Raw genomic sequence first — 25,564 nt, forward strand, 5'->3', positions numbered from 1 at the left:
GTCTCTCATCCTTGATTCATCTGCAAATTTAGCATGCATCCATGCCTTTATCCAAATCACTGAAAATGTTAAACATCACAGATACACGCACAAATCCCTGGAGCATTTCACTGGTGACTTCCTTTAAATAGCAAATCATTAATGACTACTCTTCAAGTTAAGCCATTGGCCCATTTTATTCCAGAGCTCTTTTGCTAAAATACAGGTAATGATAGAACATTGTATTAACCAATCAGCCTACTAAAATAGCAAAATTAATTTCTCATGATAAATTCCTGATGAAGCCATCATAGTTCTTTGTGATCATCTTTTTTCTAATTCAATTTTATTTTCAGTTCAGAATTATCTCTTTATCCTTTGCCCCTTCCCCACTCATTGAGAAAACAAAAAAAGCCTTTTACAAATATGCACAGCCATGCAAAATGAATTCCCATGTTAGTAATACAAAAAACAAAATCAAATTAAATAGAAAAGACTATGCTTTGTTTTATCCTTTAAAGTCCATCATCTCTCTACCTGATTTTACATGCTATGTGGGAAGCATGCTTCAACCTGGGTGCTTTCAAACTATGGTCAATCATTATGTTCACTGGAGTTCCAGGGTTTTTCAAAATTATTTTTACAATATTGCTGTGATCTTATAATTGTTCTCCTGGTTCTGGTCACTTCACTTTTATTTAGTTCATCTCATGAATAAATGAAACCATTCCCTTCATCATTTATTCTAGTACAACAGTATTCCATTATATTCATATATGGTAACTTATTAAACCATTCCCCAAATGAGGAGCATCCCCTTGGTTTCCAATTCTTTACCAGTACAAAAAAAGAGTTGCTTTAAATATCTTGAAGATATTTTACACTTCTCAAGTGCCAAACCTCCTTCCCGGTATCTTTATTGGGCTCTTCTCTGATTGTCTGAAGATCACAATTCTGCCCCAACTCCTATTTGTTTTCAACCATTCTGTTTGTCCTGAAATACCATTTTATCTTGTGGGGGAAATCTGGAGAGCTTAGAATTTTCTGACATGTCTGCCATCTTCTTGGAATCTTCCCCCAAAACTGTTTATTTCAACCAATTTTTAGTGGAGGAAAGTTTTCTAATAAATCATCATCTCATCTGCAAAATCAATAATTTTGTTTCCTCTTTACCTATGCATATTCCTTGAATGTCTTTTTCATATCTTACCCTTACAGCAAGCATCCTAGTGCAATACTGAAGAATAACAATAGTCACAATGGACAACCTTGCTTCACACTTAATCTTGCTGGAAAGACTTCTAGCTCATGCCTGTTAGAAATAATGATTGCTCTTGTTTTATGTAGATATTAATGTTTGGCATGACTTCACACATATAATTGTTACCCTACTGCTTGTCTTCTCAATGAGTGGGTGGGGGCTATAGGGAAATAATTGGAATCTCAACATTTTTAAATTTAAAAAAATTTAATGTTAAAATAAAGGTAATATTAATTACAATTTTTAAAAAAATATATGTTTCTATGCTGACAAATACTATGGTCTTTTTATTCTCTTGGTTACTTTTATCTTTCCCTCTTTTTAAAAACTCAAAAGTTGTACTGATGCTGTTCTAGTGGCAGTGCAGAGAGTTGAGCTGTGAGAATCCTCTTCTGGTCGGCGCAGGTTTAATGTGAAAAAATTCATGAACCCAAAATATTAGTGGCAAAAAAGGAAGTTTTATTGACAATGAGAAGTCAGCTTTGCTAGAAAGACTGACTTCCTCAGTGGCAAAATCTTGGCAGAGAAATAAAAAGGGTTTTCACTGAGAAAAGAAGGCTCCCTCCCCTTTGGAGACTAGTATGGTATGGAAGTGATTTAGGATATATGGTAGAAGATAAGGAGGCATTCACAATGGATGATATCAATTTTTGAGTGAAGATCTCTACTTAGAGTCAGGGAGAGAGGGCAGGTTAGGTAGCGTGGGGAGAAAAAAAAAGATTTGGAACAAATGCTGGTAGAAGTCAGAGAGAAAGCCCATCAGTAGAGAATAAAAGAATTAGCATGCAGCAGGAGGGCTAAGTCTAAATTACACAAGATAGGTTTAGAATGGGCCCAGTCAGCACAGTTGTGTGACTTTTCCCATCCCTGTTTAGCAGGGTGCCTACAGGAATAGAAATTGAAGAAATCAGGAGAGCTCTATAAAGGAATGATTGATGGAATATAGGGAGAGGGATTGCAGGGAGAGGACAGTGCAAAGTTAAAGTGGTTAATTATAATTCTGAAAAGAAGAAACTGAGCCCGGAATAGGGTAATGAATGGTCTGGGAAAGCAGGAAAAGGTGAAAGAACTAAAAATCATGATCAAAGAAAAGTTTGCTTTTTCTAGTCAAACAGATGTGGACCAAAATAATGACAATAGTCTGTAAATAATAACACAAGAGTATGGTCATCCCTGGCCAGATCTGAGAGATAAGATCCATGAACCATGAAGCAGAAATACTTAAGCAGACACCAATACGTAAACCAAAGTCCTAATGTACAAAAGTAGCACTATTATTTCAACACCTGCTTAATTCTTCATGGCAGGAATGGAAGCAGTAGGTCCACAGGATTGAGGCCATTTTTCATGTTTGTTAGTGTCAAAAACCACTGACTAATGGCCAACCAGTGGGTGTAAACATCTCCATTGTTTTCTGGTCTGAATCTTAGACAGTGGTTACAGTATATTATCAACATTACAGAATCTTGTACACCACTAGCAAAGCCTTTAAAAAATCAGGACCACCTCCACCATGATGCAAGACTGGGGTAGAATTTTTGTGAGATTATATTAACTTTACATTGTAGCTCAAAAGACACATTTAATGTGACCCCATGTCCCAAGGTTTGACTTAAAACCCCACATTACATGAAACTCAAATTCTGTAAAGCATTACCTATTACCATTTCATTCAAAGTTACCTCAACAAATGCCGACTCTTTTTTAGTAACATAAATTCAATATCTTAGATTTACCCTCCAATCACACTTATTTCCCTTCTCTGAATTTCTTTTGTACTTACTATTTATATTAGGTAGCACACAATTATATATACATGTAATTGTAAATACATATTTATATGTAAATGTATATTTGTGTGCACATTTATGATTTATATTTACATAATGTAAACTTTTATATGGCCCTATTTTCTTATTGTTTCAATTGTGAATGTTTTGCTTTCCCAAAAAGGAATTTATAAAAAACCAGTATGCTACATTCATTTTATATCACTAAAGCGGGTAGCACAATGTAATATAATATAATCAATAGTAGGTGCTCCATACATTTTTCTTAATTGACAGGGGAAAGTTGCACATATTATCACGTGAAAAAGAATGTTATCAATCCTTAGTGTCACAGTTACCAAGTCCTGATTCTGGGCTGGTTATTTAAGGTATTAAAAGATTATTATGTCAGGATCATAGATGCCAGCCATATGTGGGCCAGTTTATTTTGATGGTCATTGCACTCTTCCTCTTAACCTACTGCATTAAAGAAGCTTAAGAACCAGGTAAAAGTCTCTAAAGAGATCAATGTAAATACACTATGGGAAGATAGAGCCAACCACAGCTAATGAAAGAAAATCAATGGCATCATATGAAGGATATCTCACAATCATCTCTTCCCCTTTCCACTTCTACTTTCAAGTTTCATCCTAGTCTATATATACCCTAATATAGAGAAGCTTACCAGAATTGTGGGTGGATTCTTTGACTCATCCTGCTGAAGTTGTTTTCTGGAATTAAGAGAACACATTCTATTTATTTAATTTTAAAAGTACCTATTAGTAAACAAGCTCAGCCAAAAAGAAAAGTTCTAATAAAATAGGTTACAAAATTAATAATTATAGTAACTTAAGTGAGCATATTTTAAATTTATCTAATTAAGGCATATTGAGCAGGGAAGATTATTTCCTTGTGTCTAAATAGAAAGAATTTTCTAACTTAGAAAATTCAATGAAAAAATGCTTAGATTACAGTCAGAGATACTTCTATATTTAGAAACTATAAGCAAGAACTTCTAAGGAAGAAGTATCTTCTGCCCTATTTTAGTCTAGGCTTACAAAGGATAAAAATGCCGTTTCTGCCCTTCTTTATAGTGATACATATTTCTTGCTCGAAGAAAGGTACACTTGGGGACTTAAGCTGATTCTCATTAAAGTAATATATATTATAAACTTCTGAAATCCATAATCAATGATTTACTTATACACTAGTTATATTTTAATTCAAGTAACTGAGTAATAAGTTTAATATGAGAATCAATTAAAAGGAATAATATTTAGAAGCTTGTTGCTAATGAAATAGTTGCATGTGTTCTCTGTGGAGGACTATACTGATTTAAAATCTGTTAACCAAAAAATTACAAAACATAAGGTAAATTTTCAAATTCTCCACAATGCTTTCCCAGATCCTCTTTCTGGAAATTATCTTTCCTCATGATATTAAGATCATCTATTTAGATGATCTTAGATTCCAACTAATCCAACTAAAAAACTTAGATTCCAACTAATCCAACCTTCTATTTATAAGGATGAGAAACTGATGCCTAATAGAGTTAAGTGAACTGCCTAATTTCACATGAGTAAATTAACAGAGTCAAGATTGGAATCCTTCTTGGGTTCTAACCTACATAACACTTTTTGTCTTGTAATAAAGTTTAATATGTATATTATCTTCAAGACATGGCAAATGATGACATGATGAAGTGAATAAAGGGCTGACTGGGAGGTTCAAAAGATAAAGGTTAAAATTCTGGCTCTGATTGGCTAAGGACAGACAAGCCCCTGAATATCTCCAAATCTCAAAGCAACTCCCACAATCACAAAGGCCATTTAGTAAGTACGATTCCAGTACAACAAACACAAACCATAGTCATTCAGCCTGTGCTTGCAGACATCCATGTAAGGGTCAGGTACCATTGTGTGAGGCAGCTTATTTCACTCTGGAACAGCTCTAATTCCTAGGAACCTTTTTTCTGACATTAAGCCAGAATTTATATTTTCTGCCTTCTGTTCATCATCCTGGTTTTGCCTTCTGGAACTTAAAAGAGTAATTCTAACCCTTTCTCCACATGAGCCATCAATACTGCTTAGTATTTATCTACTCAATTCTCAAAATTGCTTTGGAAGAAGAATTCCCACGCCCTTGAAATTGTATATCCTTGATTTTTTTGGTGTATATGTCAGAACCTTCCTATCAGTTTGCAAATTAAATTCACTCTGCTTCTTCTACAGTGCCTAGTACAGCACTTTGTGCAAACTGAGAACTTAGTGATTGTTGAATGTATCAGAGGATGAGAGTTTATCAAGATAAAACAGGAGTTCATAGTTCATATGAAAACTGTATCTCCAACATGCTTTACAAGAAGCGGTCAAGTCTCTGTGTGAATAACTCTCGTGATGGAAAACAACAACATTAAAAAAATTATTTGCTATTATAAACACCAACATGTGTCAACGTCCCCATAAAAAGGGAAAATGTTTGTTTGAAACCACAATTCTCTATTACACACTTCTTATTCTGATATTAGTCCCTAATCTGTTTGTAATTGCCTTTGAATTTACTTTTATTTTCTTCTATGAATTTAAAACAATGCTTTATTGATCCTTCTTGTTCTCTTAGTCATCCTTCCCCCCTTCCCCCAAATTCCCTAAAATAAAGTTTTAAAATCACTCCACGATAATAGGTAAGCACAGTCAAGTAAAAGAAATGCACACATTTTCCAGGTCCAAAAATCATATATTATTCAGAACCTCTGGTCCAATCACCTCAGCTAGACCAGGCCTGATTTAAACTGGTATGGTCATGCGATGAAATGAGGTGTATCTGTCAATCAAGTAGAAGAAGTTTATTATACTTTAACATATTTAACATGTATTGGTCAACCTGCCATCTGGGGGAGGGGGTGGGGAGAAGGAGAGGAAAAGATGGAACAAAAAAGTTTTGCAATTGTCAATGCTGAAAAATTATCCATGCATATATCTTGTAAATAAAAAGCTGTAATAAAAAAAGAAAAATCAACTAAAAATAAATAAATAAAATAAAAATAAAAGCTCAGATTATAGCTATTAAAAAAAGAAGAGGAAGTTTACTTAATCATAGCATGAATAAAATATTTAAGAAGGAAAAAACATTAATTCAGTTGAATGTTGACCATATTGGTGCAACAGTCAAGGTTGAGGGACAGCAACTGCTATCTCTTTATAAGCTGGCTTTTGTACGTGGACCTGCCAGAAGCTAGTCCAATTCCTGATATTTAATCCCCTCAATCAAGTATTCAAGAATACTTTTTAATATCTAGATATTGCTTCTATTACATCACAGCCCCTTGTTACAAGAACCAAAGGTCTAAAGGATCTTCTTCATTCAAATAGCTTTGGGGCAATCAATAACTGCATGGGCTTAATTTTAGGGATATAAAAAGCACAAAATAAGCAAACTCATTGGCAGAAAATAAAAAGTAAAACTGAACATGAAAAAACAATTAGAAGCAATGAGATGGTTGGTGCAATGGATAGTGTCTGGACCTTGAAGTAAGTTCAAAACTGCTTCAGACACCTACAAGTTGTGTGACTCTGGACAAGTCACTTAAGTTCTCTGGATCTCAGGTTCTTCACCTGTAAAATGGGTCATCTATCATATCTAACTTCTAAAATTCTAATTGGGTCTTCAACTTCTATCTTACCTTTTTATTGTATTTATCTAAGTCTGAAAGGGGATTCAATGAGGCCTCCCAACCATTGCTGTTTTTTTTTTGTTTCTTCTTGTAATTTGATTAAATTTCCTCATTAAATTACAATTCCTTGAGTCCCATTTAGTGCATATAGAGTATTTGTTATTTAAGTATGCTATTAAGTATGATTTAATTACTTTTATCTCTTTTATTTACTGTTGCCTTATCTGAAATTATGACTGAATTGGCCTCAAACATAAAGTTTTGCTCCAGCTAATGTGTGTGAATATATATTGTAACCTACATATTATGGTTATCCACTTTCCAATATATTCTGCTATTTTTTCTCTTTTAATGTTGAGTTCATGCCATTCATCTTCATAATTTTGTTATTTATCATCTTTTTCTATCTTTATTCCTTTCTTTCCTCTTTATAAAGAAGATGGTAAAAAGAAAAATGCAAGCAGCATGAGTCACCTAGAAGTGATCTCCTATTCCTCTGTCTTTCTTCTCTTGGCTTCTCCCCAAGACACTTTTCTTTCTTTCCTTTAACTCCCCTTTTGGGATCCATCTATCACAGATAAAGTTGTTGCAATAAATATCTCCCCAACTTGCCTTCCCTCTTAAAAAACATCCCGTTGCCTATCTTCCTCCAGAATTAATTGAATTTAAACACAAAAGCTTTGTTACATGTTCAACTTTATCTAAATCGGGTAAGAATAAGAATCATGTGAACTATGTTCTCCACACCTCTTTCTCCGAGTTTTCATACTCTTTTTTGCATGTTTTGAGAAACAGGAAATTCTCGATACTTCTTTCTTATTCTATGAAACATGAAGATATGTGAAAAGAAACTTGTCTTTTCAAAGTGCCATTAAAGATGTATTTTCTATGCCCTTCCAACTGTAGTGTGACTATAACTACAGTTCTTTTCGTTACCTTGTCTTTGACCTGGTACCTCTGGAAGTTTTCATGTAGAGTATCTTAGGAGGTGACTAGGAGATTCCTTCTATTTCAATCTAACCTTGGGTTGTAATAGATTCAAACATTTTCTATTGATAGTTTCTTGAAAAATGGATTCCAAAGGCCATTTGTTATCATTTCTTGACTTTCAGGGAGTCTAATGATTTTTACATTTGTTTCTTCCTGACCTGTTTTCCAGGTCAGTTGTTTCTGATAAGAGGATTTCTATTTTCTTCTATTTAAAAAATATTTTGGTTTTGTTAGCAGGTATTTAATAAATGTTTATTGCCTGACTGTCATAATTGCTGTCTCATCAATTCTTTACTTCATTCTAACTTTCGCTAAAAGTTTTACACCTTCTTTCTAAGTTAATAGGTAGCTATTTCCAATTCTTACCTCCAAAACTTTTACTTCACTTGTAATTTCATTTTTATGCCTTCATTTCTTCCAAATATTGCTATGCCTTTTCCTGAGATAATTTATCATTCTTATGAAGTTACTTTCTTCCTCTGGGTTTACTTTTTGATTATTTTTTGACTAACAATAATTCTTTATGGTGTTTGCTCTCTACTGTTTACTCATACTTCTAGACTTAGTTCCCAATTTTTTGACTAACAATAATTCTTCATGGTGTTTGCTCTCTACTGTTTACTCATACTTCTAGACTTAGTTCCCAATTTAGGAACTTTGTGCCTCCTCAAGAGCTCTCAGTGGTGGTTAGGCCCTGCTTGGTTCTGCTCTTGTTATCCTTAGCTTCTGCCACATGTCAGCTCTCCTGGTGTCTATGCTTAGGTCCTCTCCACCTCTACAGATTGTCCTAGGTTAAGGCTCTGAAGCACTCAGAGGCACTAAAACTGGTTCCCTCAGGGCATCCAAGAGAGATTTCGGCTCTCCAATTTCTACTAGATGTGATAGTTTTGTATCCTAGAGCCAATTAGAACCAAATTCCTTCACTGATAACCTTTGAAATACTTGAAGAAAATAACACTCTCCCCACTCTTACACCTCCCAAGTCTCCTCTAGGCTAAACATACCCAGCTCTTTTGATTGTTTCTTGTATGGCACGGTCTCCAAGCTCCTCTTCATTCAGGTTGCCCTCTTTAGTTTCACTACAATTTGTCTTTAGCTAAAATGTCACACAGAACTGAACACAACAATCCAGATATGGCCTATCAAAAGAAAGCATAATGTAGCTATCACTTCCTTTACTCCAGACACTTTCCTTCATTTAATATGGCCTAAGATTCTCTTTTTGGCTGTCTACAATCCATTAACAAAGTGGAAAAAAGCAACCTGAATTTTTAAAGGAATAAAATATAAGGTTCTTGAGGGTAGGAGCTGTTTCTCTTTTTGTCTTTGATTCTCAGAAGTCAGCTTAATTGATGGTATAAAGTAAGCACTTCACATTGGTTGAACTAAATTGAAGCTGAATATCCAAACCAACCTTTCCTCCGTGTGTGCAGTTAGCTCTTAAAACCCAAGTGTGAACCTTTATTTTTTTATCTATAATAAATTTTCCCTGATAAGATTTGGTTCACATTTTACCTTAGCAAATTCCTGGTGCAGCCAGAATGTAAGCAATTGCTTCTCAGTTTCATGTCCTGGGTGAATTTATAAAGCATGGCATCAACGTGTGCCTTCTCAGAGTGAAATGGCCTTCTGTAACCATCGAGTTTGACCTCCACACATCTGGCAAGTGGTCATGCAGTCTGCTTAAACAGATCTCTCTCCAATGAAATGTCAATCCTACTTAAATGGCTTTAACTCTGAGGAACCTTTTCTAGAAAAGACATTTTAATCTTCCTCTTGGCAATTTTAGATATTATCCTCACTTCTGTTGTCCAGGACCAATCCAAATGAAATCCCTCTTGCACATGATAGTCTTAATCTATCTAAAAACAGTCCTAAGTCCTAAAAACATGCCCCTGAGTCCTAAGAATAATCCTTTCTCTGATCCACCAGAATAATAATTCTAGGCCTTTAGGGATACTTTCTCTATATGTGGTCCCTGAGGTCCTTTCTCTACTCCATTTTCAGTTTGAAACCCCCTAGAGAGCATATTCACAAGTCTCCAAGGCAAAACATCTTACTACCCTTGACCCATAGTTGCTTTATGAACAAATGAATAAAGTCAATTAAGCCATTCTATAACTTCTTCCATTACAGGTTAGAATGGCATTGACCTAAAGTTGACTCAGATCTAGAGGAACAAATCTTTTTCAATGGAATTTTAAATGCCAATCATAGCATATTATTATACGACCACAGATTCAGAGCTAAAAAGTGATCTTAAAGGACAGGTTAGTCCAACAATCTTATTTTAAAAGCTCCTGGAGAATCAAAAAACTTGTCCAGTGTTACACATCTAGTCAGTGTCAATGCCAGGCTTCTACTATGACATTCTTGCCTTCAAAACTCTATTGGGAAATAGTGTACATATATGTGTTTAATTCAAACCAAACTTGAAAAGAATTTAACAAAGTATGAAAGCCGGAACTTAAATGAAATTACATTACAAAACAAAGAAAAATGTAACAATAAAAATTATTTTAAAAATATGTATCCCAAAAAGATTCAAATAAGTCTCTAGCCATCCCATATGTGTTATAATATAGAAACCAGTTCCTTTTGTCTTTGACTTTAATTCAGGATCCAGCACAGGTCCAACATCCTGACATTCCAAGGAAGAAGTTATTTTACCTTTATTGTCCTGACTTTCTAAAATGACTTTTTCTAATTCCCTGACTTAGTGATATGATTATTTGCATACATGTGGTACTTTCTCTACCAGATTAAAATTTTCTTAAGGCAAAGAATGAAGCCCAACACCTAACACAGCAGGATTTGGACTATAAGTACTTCAAATTTCTTAATACTCAAGAAAAATTAAAATTGAAGAAGTATTAAGACATTATCAAAGGAGGTCTGTAATAAAGCGTGATTTTTAAACTTTTTTTTTAAAAGATCATTTAAATCTAAGCTTCTAAAGAGAAATGTTCAAAATGACACCTGAGATGCTTGGTGCTAGGATAGAAGTATTTTTATTAATTCTTAAGAACACTCATAACATGGGGCAGTTAGATGACATTGTGGATAGAGCACCAGTCCTGAAGTCAGGAAAACCTGAGTTCAAATCTGGCCTCAGAATATTGCCTTGCTGTGTGACCTTGGGCAACTCACTTAACTCCAATTGCCTCAGGGGAAAAAAAAGAATACTTATAACAACATTCAGGATCAATTCAAGCTCAAAAACATGAAATGTCAACATACAGGAAATATAAATCCAAATACCCATGAGAATGCAAAACAACAACTAGAATCAATTTTTTCAAAGAGAATGTTTTCAAGTTTTGCATACACCTCCTCTTTAGATATTAGGGTTAATTTTAAAAGATCATTATAATTCAAATATTCTATCATAGACAATATTAGTTGAAAATAGGTACAGATGTTAAAATATATATATGTATATTTTTAATTACCTGCTAAAAGTTTCCCCTGTAGATAACATATATAAAATATCAGGAATCACCTATGAACAGAATCCAAGATTAAGACCTTCTTAAGCAGTACTTAACATAATTTTCTAAATCAAAAATCTTACTCCAAAAGCAAAAACAAAAACAAAAATTTAAAGTTACAAATGTGACTAATTGCACTTATTTTGTGCAAGGCACTTTGACAAAAATTAAATCATTTGATATCCACAACAACCTGCAGCTGAGCAATTCTTATTTTACAGATAAGAAAACTGAAGTTCACAGCTGTTAATATGCCTTGCCCAAAGTCACACAAAAAGTCCTACACTTTGGGCACAATTGTGGATTTACCTCAGGCTTTCTGAATCCCCTGAGCAAGCCTAATATGGTTTGTCCCACAGGGTTTGATCCTCCTCTCTTCTCCTTCCACAATATTTGATGATATCCTCAGATCCCATAGATTTATTTATCTCTATAATTTGATGATTCTCATATTAACTTCTCCAGTCCCAACTTTTCTGCTGCCTTTCATCTCTAAATGTGTGTTTACTAGACATGTTCAAAAAAATACAAAACTCAACTCTTATCTCTTCCTCTAAACCCTTCCTCCTTTCAAATTTTCTAGTATTTTCATTGCTTTATTATTTTATTTGGAGCACTTTCATCTTCCTAGTCTCCCAGGTATCATTCTTGACTTCTCACTCTCTCTCACCTCCCCCAATCTCACTGCTGCCATGTCCTGTCAGTTCTACCTTCATAACTTTCTCATATATAATAGTTCTCTCTTCTCTGACACTGTTACCAGCCTGGCACAGGCTCTTATCACCTCACACCTGGACTACTGAAACATGACACTGAGGGCTTGCTCATCTCAAGCCTCTCTACTCTAATCCATTCTCCATTCAACAGCCAAAGTGATTTCCTGAAAGTACAGGTCTGACCATGTTACCTCCCTACTCAACAAATGCCAGTGGCTCCCTCTCACCTCTGGATCAAACAGAAAATCCTCCATTTGGCATCCAAGGCCCTTCATAACCTGTTGCCCTCCCTACCTCTGGAGTCCTCATCCCTCTTGTACCCTGCAATGCACTGGGATTGGCTTTCCCACCATTTCATCAACAAGGCACTCCATCTCTAGATACTGGGTCTTATTTCTGGGGTCCTCCACAGAGAGAACGCTCTCCCTGCTCGCTTCTGCCTCCTGGCTTCCTTCTCATCCCTCAAGTCCTACCTTCACAGAAAGCCATCCCCATCCCGCTTATTCTCTAGGCTCCCTTCTGGGGTCTGTCTCCCATTTATCCTGGGTGCATGATTGCTTGTTGTCTTCCAACTCCTTGGGGACAGAGATTGTCTCACTTTGTATTCGCAGTGCTTAGCCTGGCCCACAGAAGGCATTTAATTCTTACTAGCCAACCACACACTCCAGGGTCACTGCCTTGGTTACCATCTGGCTCCCTCATGTCTCTCTACATAGATGGTGATTCTCCCTCTGATTCTCTCAGGGTGCTGAGAATTTAACATGCAAGGAAATCTTCAGGACCACTAATGATGGCCCCATGTTCACAAAACAGGTCATTTTGAAATTATGAAAATACATTAAGTGAAGATCATTTAAGAATTTTTAACAAGTAACATTTCACTTTTTGCCTTATACCTTTTACTTCTGTAAAACTTCTAATTTTTTCAATTATGAACATTCATTTCCTTGCCCTTCTTTAAGGGGGAAACACACAAAAGCAAACCTAAAGTTCTTGTAATATATATACAGAACCAAGCCAAAAAGAGTCCTAACTCCAACATTTTTAACAGCAGGAGTCAGACAGGTTAAAAGAACTAATGTCTCTCCTGAGAAGCTAAAGAAATATTCTAAAGGCATCTTCCTATGGGGAATGTACTTAAGACTGAAGGTTTATACTAAAACATGGATGACTCCGGCTCTATGGATATGCTTGTGGTTAGAAGTAGAGAAGCCCACTCTTCTTCAGTTAACCAGGTAGGACAGAGTCCTCCTTTCATATCCCAATGGGGATAGCTATATTAAAACCTGGTTTCCAATGTGAGAGATTTTATGTTTTCTAAGAATGGGGCCTACCCACGTATATCTTGAGAAGATATGGAAAGTTCTACCACTTCAGAAAATAAAAATTAGGAAGCATTTTTGCATTGCTTCTCTCTTGAACAAAGAGATATTTTTTAAAGTAAGGCAGCTGAATAATAGCTATAATTTTAGAATGAATAGATGGCTTAATTATTTTAATTCTCTTTTTGCCCAACAGAATACGGCAACTAATGGTAATACCTTTAAGAATATAAACTCATTAGTACATGATGGTAAATATTATACTTAATATTGCCTAATAAATCAAGAAGTGTTAGAAAGAAAAAAACAAGTATACCTAAAAGCTTGGCAAGATGTGTGATCAAATAAAATCATCCTGAAAGCATTTAAATGTGAAACCTGGAAAACAACAAATCCCTGAAACATGGAATTGATCTTTAATATTATTCTATAGAGGTTACTGCTCAAAAAATCATATGGTAGAGAAATGTTATTAACCTACAATTAATTTTCACACAGGTATAAAAAACATCAATCTCATCTCACCACTGTTTACTGGGCTTTCTGAAAACCTTTTAATAAGGCAGAAAACTGTCAAATGAATCTCATGTTATTTTCAATAGATTCTCTTCTGTTGTTGTAATAGTGAGCATGTGTAATAAGAAGGAAAAGACAAAAAAAAAATTAGTTCTAAACTGTTTAAACCATTAAAAAGAAATCTCTGTGGCTGTGGTTTATACTTGGTACATATTAGGTTTTTGCTAAGATCAAATGTACTACAGTAACAGAAAGGATGTGCAATGAACAATTATGGAAAACTTAGTTCTCAGTGGATCAGTGATCCAAAATAATCTCAATAGATTTTGGACAGAAAATGTCATCTGCATCCAGAAAAACAACTAAGGTGACTGAATGTAAATCAATACATACTATGTTCATTTATTTTTTCTGTTTTTATCTCTCCCATAATTTTTCGCTTTTGTTCTGATTTTTCTCTCTCAAAATGATTCATAAAGTAATGTATATTAAAAATAAATAAATTTACCAGAAAAAAAGATGAAATGTACTTTTTAATTAAGTTGTGTGTGGGTGTAAGATTTTTTAAAAAGTAAATAATCATTGTTTTTAACCAAAAAAGTTCATTCATTTATTTCTAACCTAATAATATTTTTCTATCATTATAGTGCATATATTTAGCAGGATAGCAAGGGTGTAAATTGGGAAAAGAAAACCTACCTTTCTAAAGATTAAATAAGAAATCAAAGCAACAACTGGAAGCAATAATGTCTTTGTGTACCTCAGTGGAGTCTGAAATACAACAAATAATTTTAGAAAGTCTACGAATTTGGTTTTATTCCCTATAGAAAAACATGTGGGACAAGGCGGGGTTTGATTAGTGAATACCATACTAAAAATTCCTGTAAGAAAAAAGGCTATAACATATAAGGATTAGAAATTTCATTGTCTCCTTGGATATAACAGAATGATTTAACTAGTCCAACTGTTATTTAAAAAAACAGGAATATTAGAAATATTTCACCAAATCTAATGCTAGAGCATGAGAATGCTAACGTTGAATTACTCCTCAATTCTCTGTCTGGTATTCTTGGTTGTCACTAATACTCATAAATCTTGGGCTAAAATGTTAGCCTGCTCAAGTGTTGGTCTCTAAGGTTCCTTACAGCTCTACATCTAAGATCCAATGATCCTAAAAGTTAGTAAGACCTAGAGCTTAAGAGACAATACAATGTATTAAATAGACCTCAGAACTGAAGTAAATTAGAATGAGTGTAAATCCTACCTCTGATACTTAGCTGTGTGACCTTGCTCAGGTTACCTCAACACTGTGTACCTCAAACATCTCCTTAGGATTCAACTAATAGGTAATGGGATGGATTGGAAGTCATGGAAGAATATGGGGAACTATCTAAGATGATGAAATTACAGAACCTTCAGCTATAATAGTAAAGAACAGCTGAAAAAAACTATAAGTAAATAGTCTTTAAAACTTGTATTCTGATATATAATTTATTAAATAATATAACTTTTTTATCCTGCTAAATTAAAAAAAAAACCTGGGTTCTTGTTTTGTTTTATCACATACTATAAAGCAAATTTGTCACTGGTCTGGGCTTTGGTTTCCTAGACCATAAAATGGCAATATACTGCATAAGAGCAAAGACCTCTCTTTCACTTCCACTCTGCAACTCACCCAATGCCCAAATAGTATGTATATATATTTTTTGCTGAGACAATTGGGGTTAAGTGACTTAACCAGGGTCACACAACTAGAAAGTGTTGTGTCTGAGATCAGATTTGAACTCAGGTCCTCCTGACTTCAGGGCTGATGCTCTATCCCTTGCACCAACTAGCTGTCCCCCAAATAGTATTCTTCATAAAAAATGTACTTGAGAAATAATACACGTTTGTGGGTAAAAAAAAAAAAAAAAAAAGATGACCTATTATAGCCACCTCTCAAATACTATAATTTCATGATTCTAAAATACAAGACCTGTTTAATAGCACACTTGTAGAAGAAAGAAAGAAAGAAAAGAAAAATTCAAATTTGTAGAAACAAAAAAAAATCAATAAAGACCTATTTAAAAATATAAAACACTTAAAATGAGGTTTATTTCAAGATTAGCGATATCTATTTCATTACAGAATTCTACTTGAATTGAGTTTTACTATTCATCATAACAGCTAACAATATATTTTTATAAACACCTTGTTATTAATGTTAGAATTCCAAACATGTATGATTTGAAATAAAATTGAATTTCTTTAAAAGATATCTTCAATAGATATGATTTGTAACTCATTCAGACTGGCTTCCTTTCAAATTAGACATAATTCCTACAAGTTTTCCCTCCCAATGAGTAAAAATGTATACAGTCATTAAGGCAAAAACCATAAATCTACACATTCTTGAGGGTCTAGGATCAAAGAAGAATAGTTTTTTAATGCCTATAATCCTTCTAAAGAAGGAAAACTGAGAAAAAAATTTCTTACCTCTTTTTCCATAAAGTCAAATTCAGGAGCACAAGTATACATTAAAGTATCAAAGTCTGTGTATCTTAAAATTCTGGCAGTTATGAGGTCACTAAGTTGAATCTGGCATGATTAAAATAAAATACAACAATCAATCAATAAACATCTATTAATTACTTAATATGTGTCAGGGACTGATCTAAGCACTGGGAATATAAAAAGATGCAAGATGGTCTCTTCAAAGAGAATCTTTGTGCGGAAACTACAAACAAATAAGTATGTACAAAACAAGCTCTGTACAAAACAAAAAAGTATGTACAAAACAAGCTCTGTACAAAACAAATAGGAAATAATTAACAAAGGAAAGATACCAGATTTGAGCGGGATTAGGGAAGGCTTCCACTAAAAGGAAGTATTTTAATTGGGACTTAAAGGAAGACAAGTGGAGAGAAAGAGAGAGAGCTTTCTAGGAATTCAGGACAGCTAGGGAGAGTGCCTGGAGGAGAGAAGTGGAGTGTTTAGTTCATGAAACAGCCAATGGCTGGTGCTACTAAAAAGAAGAGTATGTGTAAGGGAGTAAGGTGTAAGAAGCCTGCAAAGATAGAAGTGGGGCTGGGTCATCAAAAACTTTGAACATCAAGCCAAAAATTTTGTATTTGATCTTGGAAGCAACAGGGTACCACTGGAATTTATTCCATGGTGGGTTGAGGTACTGGATCTTCACTTTAAGAAAATCGCTTGGATGGCTAAAGGACAGATTAGAATGAGGATGCAGAAGCACCATTTTGCAATATGCTGTCCAGGTGTGGGGTGATGAGGGCCCACGCTAGAGGGCTGCAGTGTCAGAGGACAGAAGAAATACTGGAAGAATTACTATGAAATAATGCTTTTATATGCTAATTAAAAGAAAGCACATACATGATCTGAAACGGCAAAGAGTTGAGATAATGTCACTTTCAAAATGATTGTTCCACTCCACCAAAGAAAACACTGAATTATCTACAAAATAAAAGATAAATGTCAGATTCTAAAAATTATCCATATCAAAAAAAAGGTAATATATCTTTCTTACAAATGAAAAGTATAGTCATTCCAAATGCATATAAAAGGCATTTCTAGATATGGCAAACTGGGAATTTGCTTAAAAGTTCTAGATTGCAAAAGTAGGCCATTTTACTAAGTATTTTATATATATTACCTAATTTGATTTTATGAAAACATAGAAGGCATGCTCGTCAAATTTGCAAATGACAAAAATGTAATATATTAACATTCTACAGGCCAAAAGAAGGAAACAAAATGTTACAACAAGCTCTAGCAAATCCAGTAAGTCAGAATCTAAATCTATTAATAAACAAATTCCCTAAGTACTAACCACAGGCCAAATCCTACAAAAACAAAAAGAGGGCTAACTGCCCTCTAAGAGCTCACGGTCTTTGCTGGAAGTCTTTGCATGAAACATCAAAACTGAATCCAACATGATTTAGGGGGTAAGGCACTAGCAGTGTGTTGACTGGGTCAGCAAAGACCATGCAGAAGGTGACACACCTGAACTAAGCCTTGAAGGAAACTAAAGATTTTAAGAAATAGAAGAGAATTCATTCTAGTATATAGGGGAGGCCAGGAAAAAAAAGCAGGTAGGTGGCAAAATATTATATATGAGGAACAGTAAGAAAGCTAACTTGGCCAGATTGCACAAAAGGAATTAATATGTACAGAACTTTTTCACTTGGGAGAAAGAAAACTGCATAACTACAAGCTAAGGGAGGTGTTACTGCAGAGTTCATGTAAAACAGACATGGAATTTTAGAGAGTTTGCAAATTCTCAGTATGACATGATAGCTAAAAGACCTAATGTCATCTTGGAATGAAATATTAGAAAAACTATGTCAAGGATCTTGGACCTTATAACTATCCAGAGAAGTGGCCAAGAGAACAGCAATACCTGCCAACTCATCTACAGAACATTTGTATGAAAAGAGGCAGTTACTACAGTGGAGTCCTGGACCTTGGGTCAGAAATCCCTGGCTTCAAATCTAGCCTCAGATCTTCTACAAGATGTGATCCTGCAAAAGTCACTTGCCTTCTGTTGGCATCAGCTTCTGCAATTACCATTAAAATGAGGCTAATAATAGCATCTGCCTCCTGGGATTATAGTGAAGATCAGTGAGACAATATTTGTAAAGTGCTTCTGCAAACCTCTGGTATTATAAATACTAGACACTAGAAGTAAACAGCAGCACCAATAATAGCAATACTGGTAGCAATAGCACTAGTATTATTACAATAAATTAGGCTCAGAAATGAACTTGAGAAATAAATATTCTAAAACCAAAACATGGGATATAAATATCAGTAATTATATGCTCTTGGAGATTTCCATATGCAAGCTGGATTATTACTTGATCAGGAATGCTTTAGAGAGGCTTCTGATTTGGGTATAACCTAGAATGGATAACTCTGAGGTAAGTTCCAATTCTGAAAACTGTAACCCTATGAATTTCCTAATGAATCACCCTTCAAGCCAAAGTTCTCACTCTAGTCTATTCTAAATACTTTTATCAATCCTCCCTCTTCATAAATCAAGATGACTCTAGGCCAACAGAAGTCATTTATCAAAGACCATCAGAAGACCAATGTATAACCAAATCTTGCTAGTTATGGAGTTACCCTAAAACTATAACTTAACTATAATTCAAATTTCTATTAGCTCCCCAGTAAGGAGTTTTCATCCTCAATCAAAGGTTCTACTCAATCTAGGGAAGCCCCTGAAAATCTGTTAATAATAAAAGCACCTCTGTGAGATACATTGTAAAGGTTCATGGACTTCATCTGAAAGGTTAATGTCTTCTCTTATGGTCCTTATAATATGGGTAAAGAAACAACGCCAAGTACTCTGTTCTCTGCTGGCAAAGCCACAGTACTTCTGTAGGGCTTGGCTCACACCTAGGTCACAAGTCCAACCCTTACCTCACAAGGGTAGCTCACTTCCAGCTGCAGACCCAATCCCCGCCAAACCTCAACCAAACCTACACCAAACCTACTATGGTGAATCAGATGAATCAGGATCTGAGAGCCTCTAGACACAAAGGGGTTCCAACCTCAGATAGCTTGCATGGCTCAGACCCAAGGCTTTCCAAGGGACACATACATGCTACAAATGCCCAAACATCACAAGAGTTGCCCAGTGACCCAAAGGTAGGACTACTCTATAATGGGGAGCTCTCCCTTGGCTCCCACTACTCTCTCCTTCCAAGTATCCATTTTCACTCCAACTCAGTGTTCTGTGACTCTAAGACCCACAGGAGGCCCAGGCCTATAATTCACCAAAAAACCTGCCTTGCATATCAGATGAAGGTAACATTACAAGCTCTTTCACATATTTAAATGGTCAGGGTGGGGAGGAAATGCCATCAAGGACCAACGAATAGAAGTCATAGGGAAGCAGATTTCTAATGAACAAAGAGAAGACTCTTATAATAATGAGCTGTCCAAAAATAGAGCAGGCTGCTTCACAAATGGCAAACGCTCCTTAAGGCACTGTTCAAGCATCACTGCACTAAAGTGAGGGAATGTGTGTGGTGTTCTCTTCTTTTGTATAATATGATCTTTCTCTCTGGGAGCAGGTTTCTTGGGAAGGTTTTCGGGAGGCAGCCTTAGTTTCAGTTCAAAGTAATAATCACTCCAAATGCAGTCAGGTATTAAAGTAGTTCTTTATTGTTTCTTCCAAAATAGCCCAATTAGCTTTCTTTGGTTCCAAGAGCTCTTGTTGCTAGCTTCAGCCTCTCTCTGAATCTTGGTTCTGCCCGACTGCAGATTAGCTTCTCAATCTCCAGAACTGAACTCTCACTCTGCCAATCTTTCGAAGTTACTTCTGGCTCTAGCTCAACTCCGACTCGTGGCTTCTTCTGAACTGACTCTCCTCCACTCTGAATCTTTTCAACTGAACTGTGCTCACTGAGCTCAGTTGTTTTTATGCTCTCCCAAAGGTTGACTCCTCCTCCGAGAGTGGAATTATGGAAGGTGTGAATTCACAAAGTTACAAAGTTAACTTTGTGAATCTCCCATACTTGTGAACTCTAATGTGTGAGCTAATGTGTAAATTCTTAAAGATGTGAGCTCTAATGTGTGAATTCTTAAAGGTGCAAACCCAAGCACACAAGTGTTACTTCCATCAATTCCACTGAGTTATCACCTTGTTTCAAGTTCTGGCTCATAACAAATGTGATCTCTATGGTTCCTTCCACTTTTAAGATCCTAGTTACTAAGATCCTAGTTATATTCTCATATCTGGCAATAATTCTGGACAATTACGATATTCTTCAAGAACTTAAAACTGTTAATTCAGTAATGGTATAGACTTGACAAAAATCTATCTTGGCAGTACTAATAATTTCTGTATTAACATGCTTATTTTGACTATCAAAGATATACACATTAGCAAAGTATGGATAAATGCAGACAAATATTTGGCCATTTTTAGTGGAGAGAAAGGAAGATGAAATACTGGAGTTAAGCTAATGTGATAAGACAGAGTAAAGGGAAGATGATATACAAGAAGCATAATCTAGCACACTGAATAAAATGAAAAGAGGGAAAAGTTAGAACAGAACCCAAAGGATAGCATGAAAACAAAAGAAATTAAGTGAAGTGGATGAAAGGGAAAAAAGCAAGAAGCTATGGCAAAGCAGTGTAAGTGTTCAAGACAGAGGGATGGGATGCAAAAAAAAAAAAAAAAAAAGAAAAAGAAACAACAATATAAAGTGACATGAGGAAACAAATTATGTAAAGCAATAAATGGAAAATTAATTGAAAATATTACTCATCTCTCCTACTTATTTATCTATAGGAGGCTTTTTCTTCAAAGTATGGTATCGACTAAATCAACTACATTTAAAGCAATTATTCAATTTAAACAGATAATTTTAAAAGAAAAATATTAAAATGTATTAAACCTTACCCAAAAAGTACACTCAGATGACTGCAATTTTTGGATTTTATTTCTTTTTTTCATGATAGCCTAGAGAAAGAGAATTACATAAAAGAAAAATGGAAAATTTTAAGCACTTGAATGTAATTTATTCATAGGTGGTGCAATGGAAAGAGTGCCTGGAATCAGGAAGAATTATGTTCCTGAATGACTCAGACACTTCTTACCTGTTTGACCCTGGACAAGTCACTTAATCCTGTGTGCCACAATTCCTAATCTAAAAATGAACTGGAGAAGGAAATGGCAAAGCACTTCAGTATCTTTGCTAAGAAAACCCCAAATGGGGCCACAGAAAGTCAGACATGACTGAACAACAAAAACATAATGCAGGGTGATCTTCCCATCTCTACTGTTTATTATTCTCCAGTAACTCCTCCTTCAGTATCTTTAGATACTATCCATGATAAATCTGCTATGGGGAAAAAACCAACCAAAACTCTGTGATCATGATTGGGTGCAACTGACGAGAATTTTATTTTGAGGGGCAGTTCCATAACTACTCAACATAAAATTGTAGCCAGTCAATCAGCTTGTCTTTCAGTAGAAAGGAGCTCTGGGCCTTCTCCTGGAAGGTCACTCCATCAAAGTGAAGTGGCAAATGAGGTAGTCGGGGAGCTCCACCTTGAAATGCAACAAAGCAGATGAGAAATTAATGGCATCTCCTGGGAGGCTAAAAGGCAGTGGGGATAAGGAAATAGATCATTCTACACCATACCCATGGACCATGTGAAAACCCAAAATACTATATATTAGAGGGAGTCTTTGCACACTTAAAAATAGAAATGATTATCACAGCAGAGTTTGTACATTAAAATGTGTAGTTATTCAAGTGATAATGCCATTAATCAAACATATTTAACCTTGCCTTCAAAGCCATTCAAAGAAATAAGACATTTATACTGCATCTGCAAGGGCTAAAAAGTTTGTAACATATAATACAATTATCTTCTCTGATCCTCATAATGTTTTAGAGGAGGCTATAGCTCTGACCAGACTCATACTACACATGATGAAAACAGAGCTAAAGTCCTGTGACTTATTCACAAGGGCAGGATTTAAATTTCAGTTTCTCAGGTTCCAAATTCAGCTCTCTTTCTAATACTCTATATTTTCCAACACAGTGACTTTTCAGTTTTGACCAAGACATCATTAATTAGCTTAATCACTCACTTTACTCATTCTCTAAATGACTTTTTCAAAAAGCTAATTTCAAAAGCAGAGTTCTCAAATATTTTGCACAATGGTCACATCTTTAAGAGTAATATAGTTGACTAATATTATAGTACCTTAATAAAGTATCTTAATATTGGTGCCTTACAAGGTAGTTTTTTTTTTAATCTGTCTTGGTCAAGGAAAGAAAAAAGATGACTTTTTGGGGGAAATTCCTGATTTATTAATGAAAAAAGAATCTGTATTCCCCATTAATCCCTTAGATCTGGTCAAAAATACTTTTTTTTAAATGGGTAAAAAATTATATCAGCTAAGCAAGTACTTACCCATGTTATTATCAAAGAGGAGGCAAAATAAGATGACAAATATGTGCGATTTCCAAACATTAAAATAAAACAGATTGCAATAGAAACCTGGAAAAAAAACAAAAAAAGATCAAATAAAACTGATTACATGTAATATTTTGTAATACATAAAGAACATATCAGCAAAACACATTTCCTATTATAAAAGTAATTGTTATGGGCAGGAATAAGAATAAGACTAAAGTTAATGGATATGTACTTTCAATGTTATGGAAGTCTTTTAGCAAAAAGATTAAAGCCCAGAAGCTATCTGAAGTCCATTTATTCATTTCTTCATCTATAATTTTGCCAAAAAATAAATAATAATAAAATTAATTTTACCATTTTTCACAGAGAGGAGTATAAAGGAACACTAAGTTACAGGCATTTGTTTTCTACATTTTTAAGGCTACTATTTGTTGTGTTGAATGAAGATGTATTCAATAACTAAAGTTAAAAATGAAACTGAAAGCTGGGTAAAATGATAGATGATAAGACCATCTAGTCATAAATTCACACCTTGGTTTCCACGAATTACACCATGGATGACTGAGAGAATCTGACACTCTAATCCCTCAACGACACTGATGATTTCTGTGTAATCTGCAAGAACAGCAGGGCTGACAAAGTCTTCTAAACACAGTAGATTCCACACACTGGGCATTGTGATCTAATTTCAGCCAAGACCAAAGAGCCAAGCTGGTACTTTGTAAATTTTTATAAGTAAAGGGATGATTTTATTAAGTACAAGTTTTGGCATTTTCAACTCTGTCACAGAAGATTAGCTTAGATACCACAATGTTGGACTTGCAGTGAGGAAGACCTGAGTTCAAATCTGACCTGACACTTACTAGCTGCGTGACACTGGGAAAGTCATTTAATTTGTCTGCCATAATTTCCCCAACTGTAAAATGGAGAATAATAGCATCTGTTTTTCAGGGCTGTTGTGATGATCAAATGACATTTAAAAATACTTGGTACAGTGCCCAGCATAAAGTAGGTTCTGTATAAATTCTTCTTTCCTTCCTAACTAGATCTATGAAGTTACATAGAAATAGTGTATCTTGACTGGTCAAGATTTCCAGCAAAATTTGCCTATCTTTATGGAAAATATTGAAGTGCAAACTAAATTAAAGTGTAATTAGATGGACACATAAATAGTTGAATGGCAGGATGAAAAATTACAAATTAATCAATTAATATCAATCTGGTAGGTTTCTATTAAAATACCAAAAGGCTTTGTTCTTGGATTCTGTTTTATTCACAGCATTATTTATTAATAACTGCAGTCATACAGAGACTAAGTTTACTGTTAAATTTACAGATAAGAAGCTGAAAAAAACAACAACAGACTCTTTTTCTGGAACCTAGAGTTAGGAGCCAAAAACAAAAATCTTAATAGGCTAAAATGAAGGGTTTAGTCTAACAAAATAAAGTACTGCTAGGGAGAAAATGTAACGTTCTATACTTTGATTCAAAAAGTAATCTGCACTAGATAGGACAGACAAAATTAACTCTGAGTTTATTAAAAAAGAAAAGAAAAGACTTTAAGTAGCAGCAAGTTTAATACCATGTGTGATGTGGAAGCCAAAGAAGCAAATACAACTTTAGATGACACTAATAAAACATAAAGACCAAGGTACTCAGCATTAAAATATTTGGTTATGAATTGTAACCTTTCTTGAGAAGGCCATCTACTTTATGATCTCCACATTCTCTCTTTTCAATCTCTTAACTCCATTCAATCCAGATTTTTTCCTCATTATTCAAAATTAAATTATTCATAGCTGTCTCCCAGGGTAACTACCAAATCCAATCACTTTTTTTCAATCCTCATTGCCCTTGACCCTTCTGCAGCCTTTTAACACTCCTTAAAATTCTCTTCTCTCTGGGTTTTAGGGACACTCCATTCTCTTGGTTTTCTTCCTATTTGATCACTCTTCTCTGTCTCCTTTGAGAGATTTTCATCCAGTTCATGCCCTCCAACCATAAGTGCCATACAAAGCTCTGTGTTGGATCCTCATGACTTCTCCCTTAATACTACTCTACTTAAATGATTGCCTGAAATATTCTCCTTCCAGGCCTCCTGACTCCCTTCAAATCTCAGCTAAAATTTCAACTACAAGAAACCTTTATCAAACTCTCTTAATTTTAGTGCCCTCTCAGTAATTTTCCTACTTAGCCTGTATACAGATTGTTTGTATATATTTATTTGCTTTCTATTTTTAACATTAGATTGTAATTCCTTAAAGGTAGGGACTCTTTCTACTTATCTCCAGTGTTTAATTAATATTTTTGACTATCATGTCAAGTTTATAATATTTTGCCATGATCTTTTTATGATCTATTTGGGATACATACCTAGTAGTGGGTATTGCTTGGTCAAAGGGTATGTACAGGTTGGTTGGCTTTTGGGCATAATTCCAAACTGTTCTCCAGAATGATTGGATCAGTTCTAAACTCCAATAATAGTGGATTAGTGTTCCCAATTTTCCCACATCCTCTCCAACATTTATCACTTTCCTTTTTTGTCATATTGGTCAATCTGACAGATTTGAGATGGTATCTCAGATTTAATTTGCATTTCTGTAATCAAAATTGATTTAGAGCACTTCTTCATATACCTATAGACAGCTTTGTTTTCTTCATCTGAAAAATTACCTGTTCATATCCTTAGACCATTTATTATTTGAGGGTTTTATTCTTAAAAATTTAACTTAGTTCTCTAAATATTTGAGAAATGAGACCATTATCAGAGACCCTTGCTGTAAAAATGATTTCCCAGCTTTCTGCTTTCCTTATAATTTTGGTTGCATTGATTTTGTTTTCACAAAAGCTTTTTAATTTAATATAATCAAAATTATCTATTCTCATTTTGTAATATTGTCT

The 25,564-nt window shown here is 34.7% G+C and overlaps 1 protein-coding gene across 5 annotated transcripts in view; it reads right to left on the bottom strand.

Moving 5' to 3' along the window:
• The window catches only part of LOC100921232 (probable C-mannosyltransferase DPY19L1), a 144,017-nt gene that overhangs the window by 24,630 nt on the left and 93,823 nt on the right, over positions 1-25,564 (bottom strand). For all 5 annotated transcript variants that reach the window (XR_004232067.1, XR_004232066.1, XM_031953021.1 and 2 more), the window contains exons 11-17: positions 22,658-22,744; positions 21,132-21,191; positions 17,090-17,170; positions 16,193-16,294; positions 14,417-14,488; positions 11,125-11,174; positions 3,695-3,740 (exon numbers count right to left, since the gene is read on the bottom strand). Coding sequence is in view for 3 of the 5 variants with exons in the window: in XM_031953021.1 (XP_031808881.1) it covers positions 3,695-3,740; positions 11,125-11,174; positions 14,417-14,488; positions 16,193-16,294; positions 17,090-17,170; positions 21,132-21,191; positions 22,658-22,744 (498 nt within the window). In the remaining 2 variants the exon portion in view is untranslated. The remainder of the gene's footprint in view (positions 1-3,694; positions 3,741-11,124; positions 11,175-14,416; positions 14,489-16,192; positions 16,295-17,089; positions 17,171-21,131; positions 21,192-22,657; positions 22,745-25,564) is intronic.

This window comes from Sarcophilus harrisii, chromosome 1 (assembly GCF_902635505.1).
Source record: "Sarcophilus harrisii chromosome 1, mSarHar1.11, whole genome shotgun sequence".
Taxonomy (NCBI): domain Eukaryota; kingdom Metazoa; phylum Chordata; class Mammalia; order Dasyuromorphia; family Dasyuridae; genus Sarcophilus; species Sarcophilus harrisii.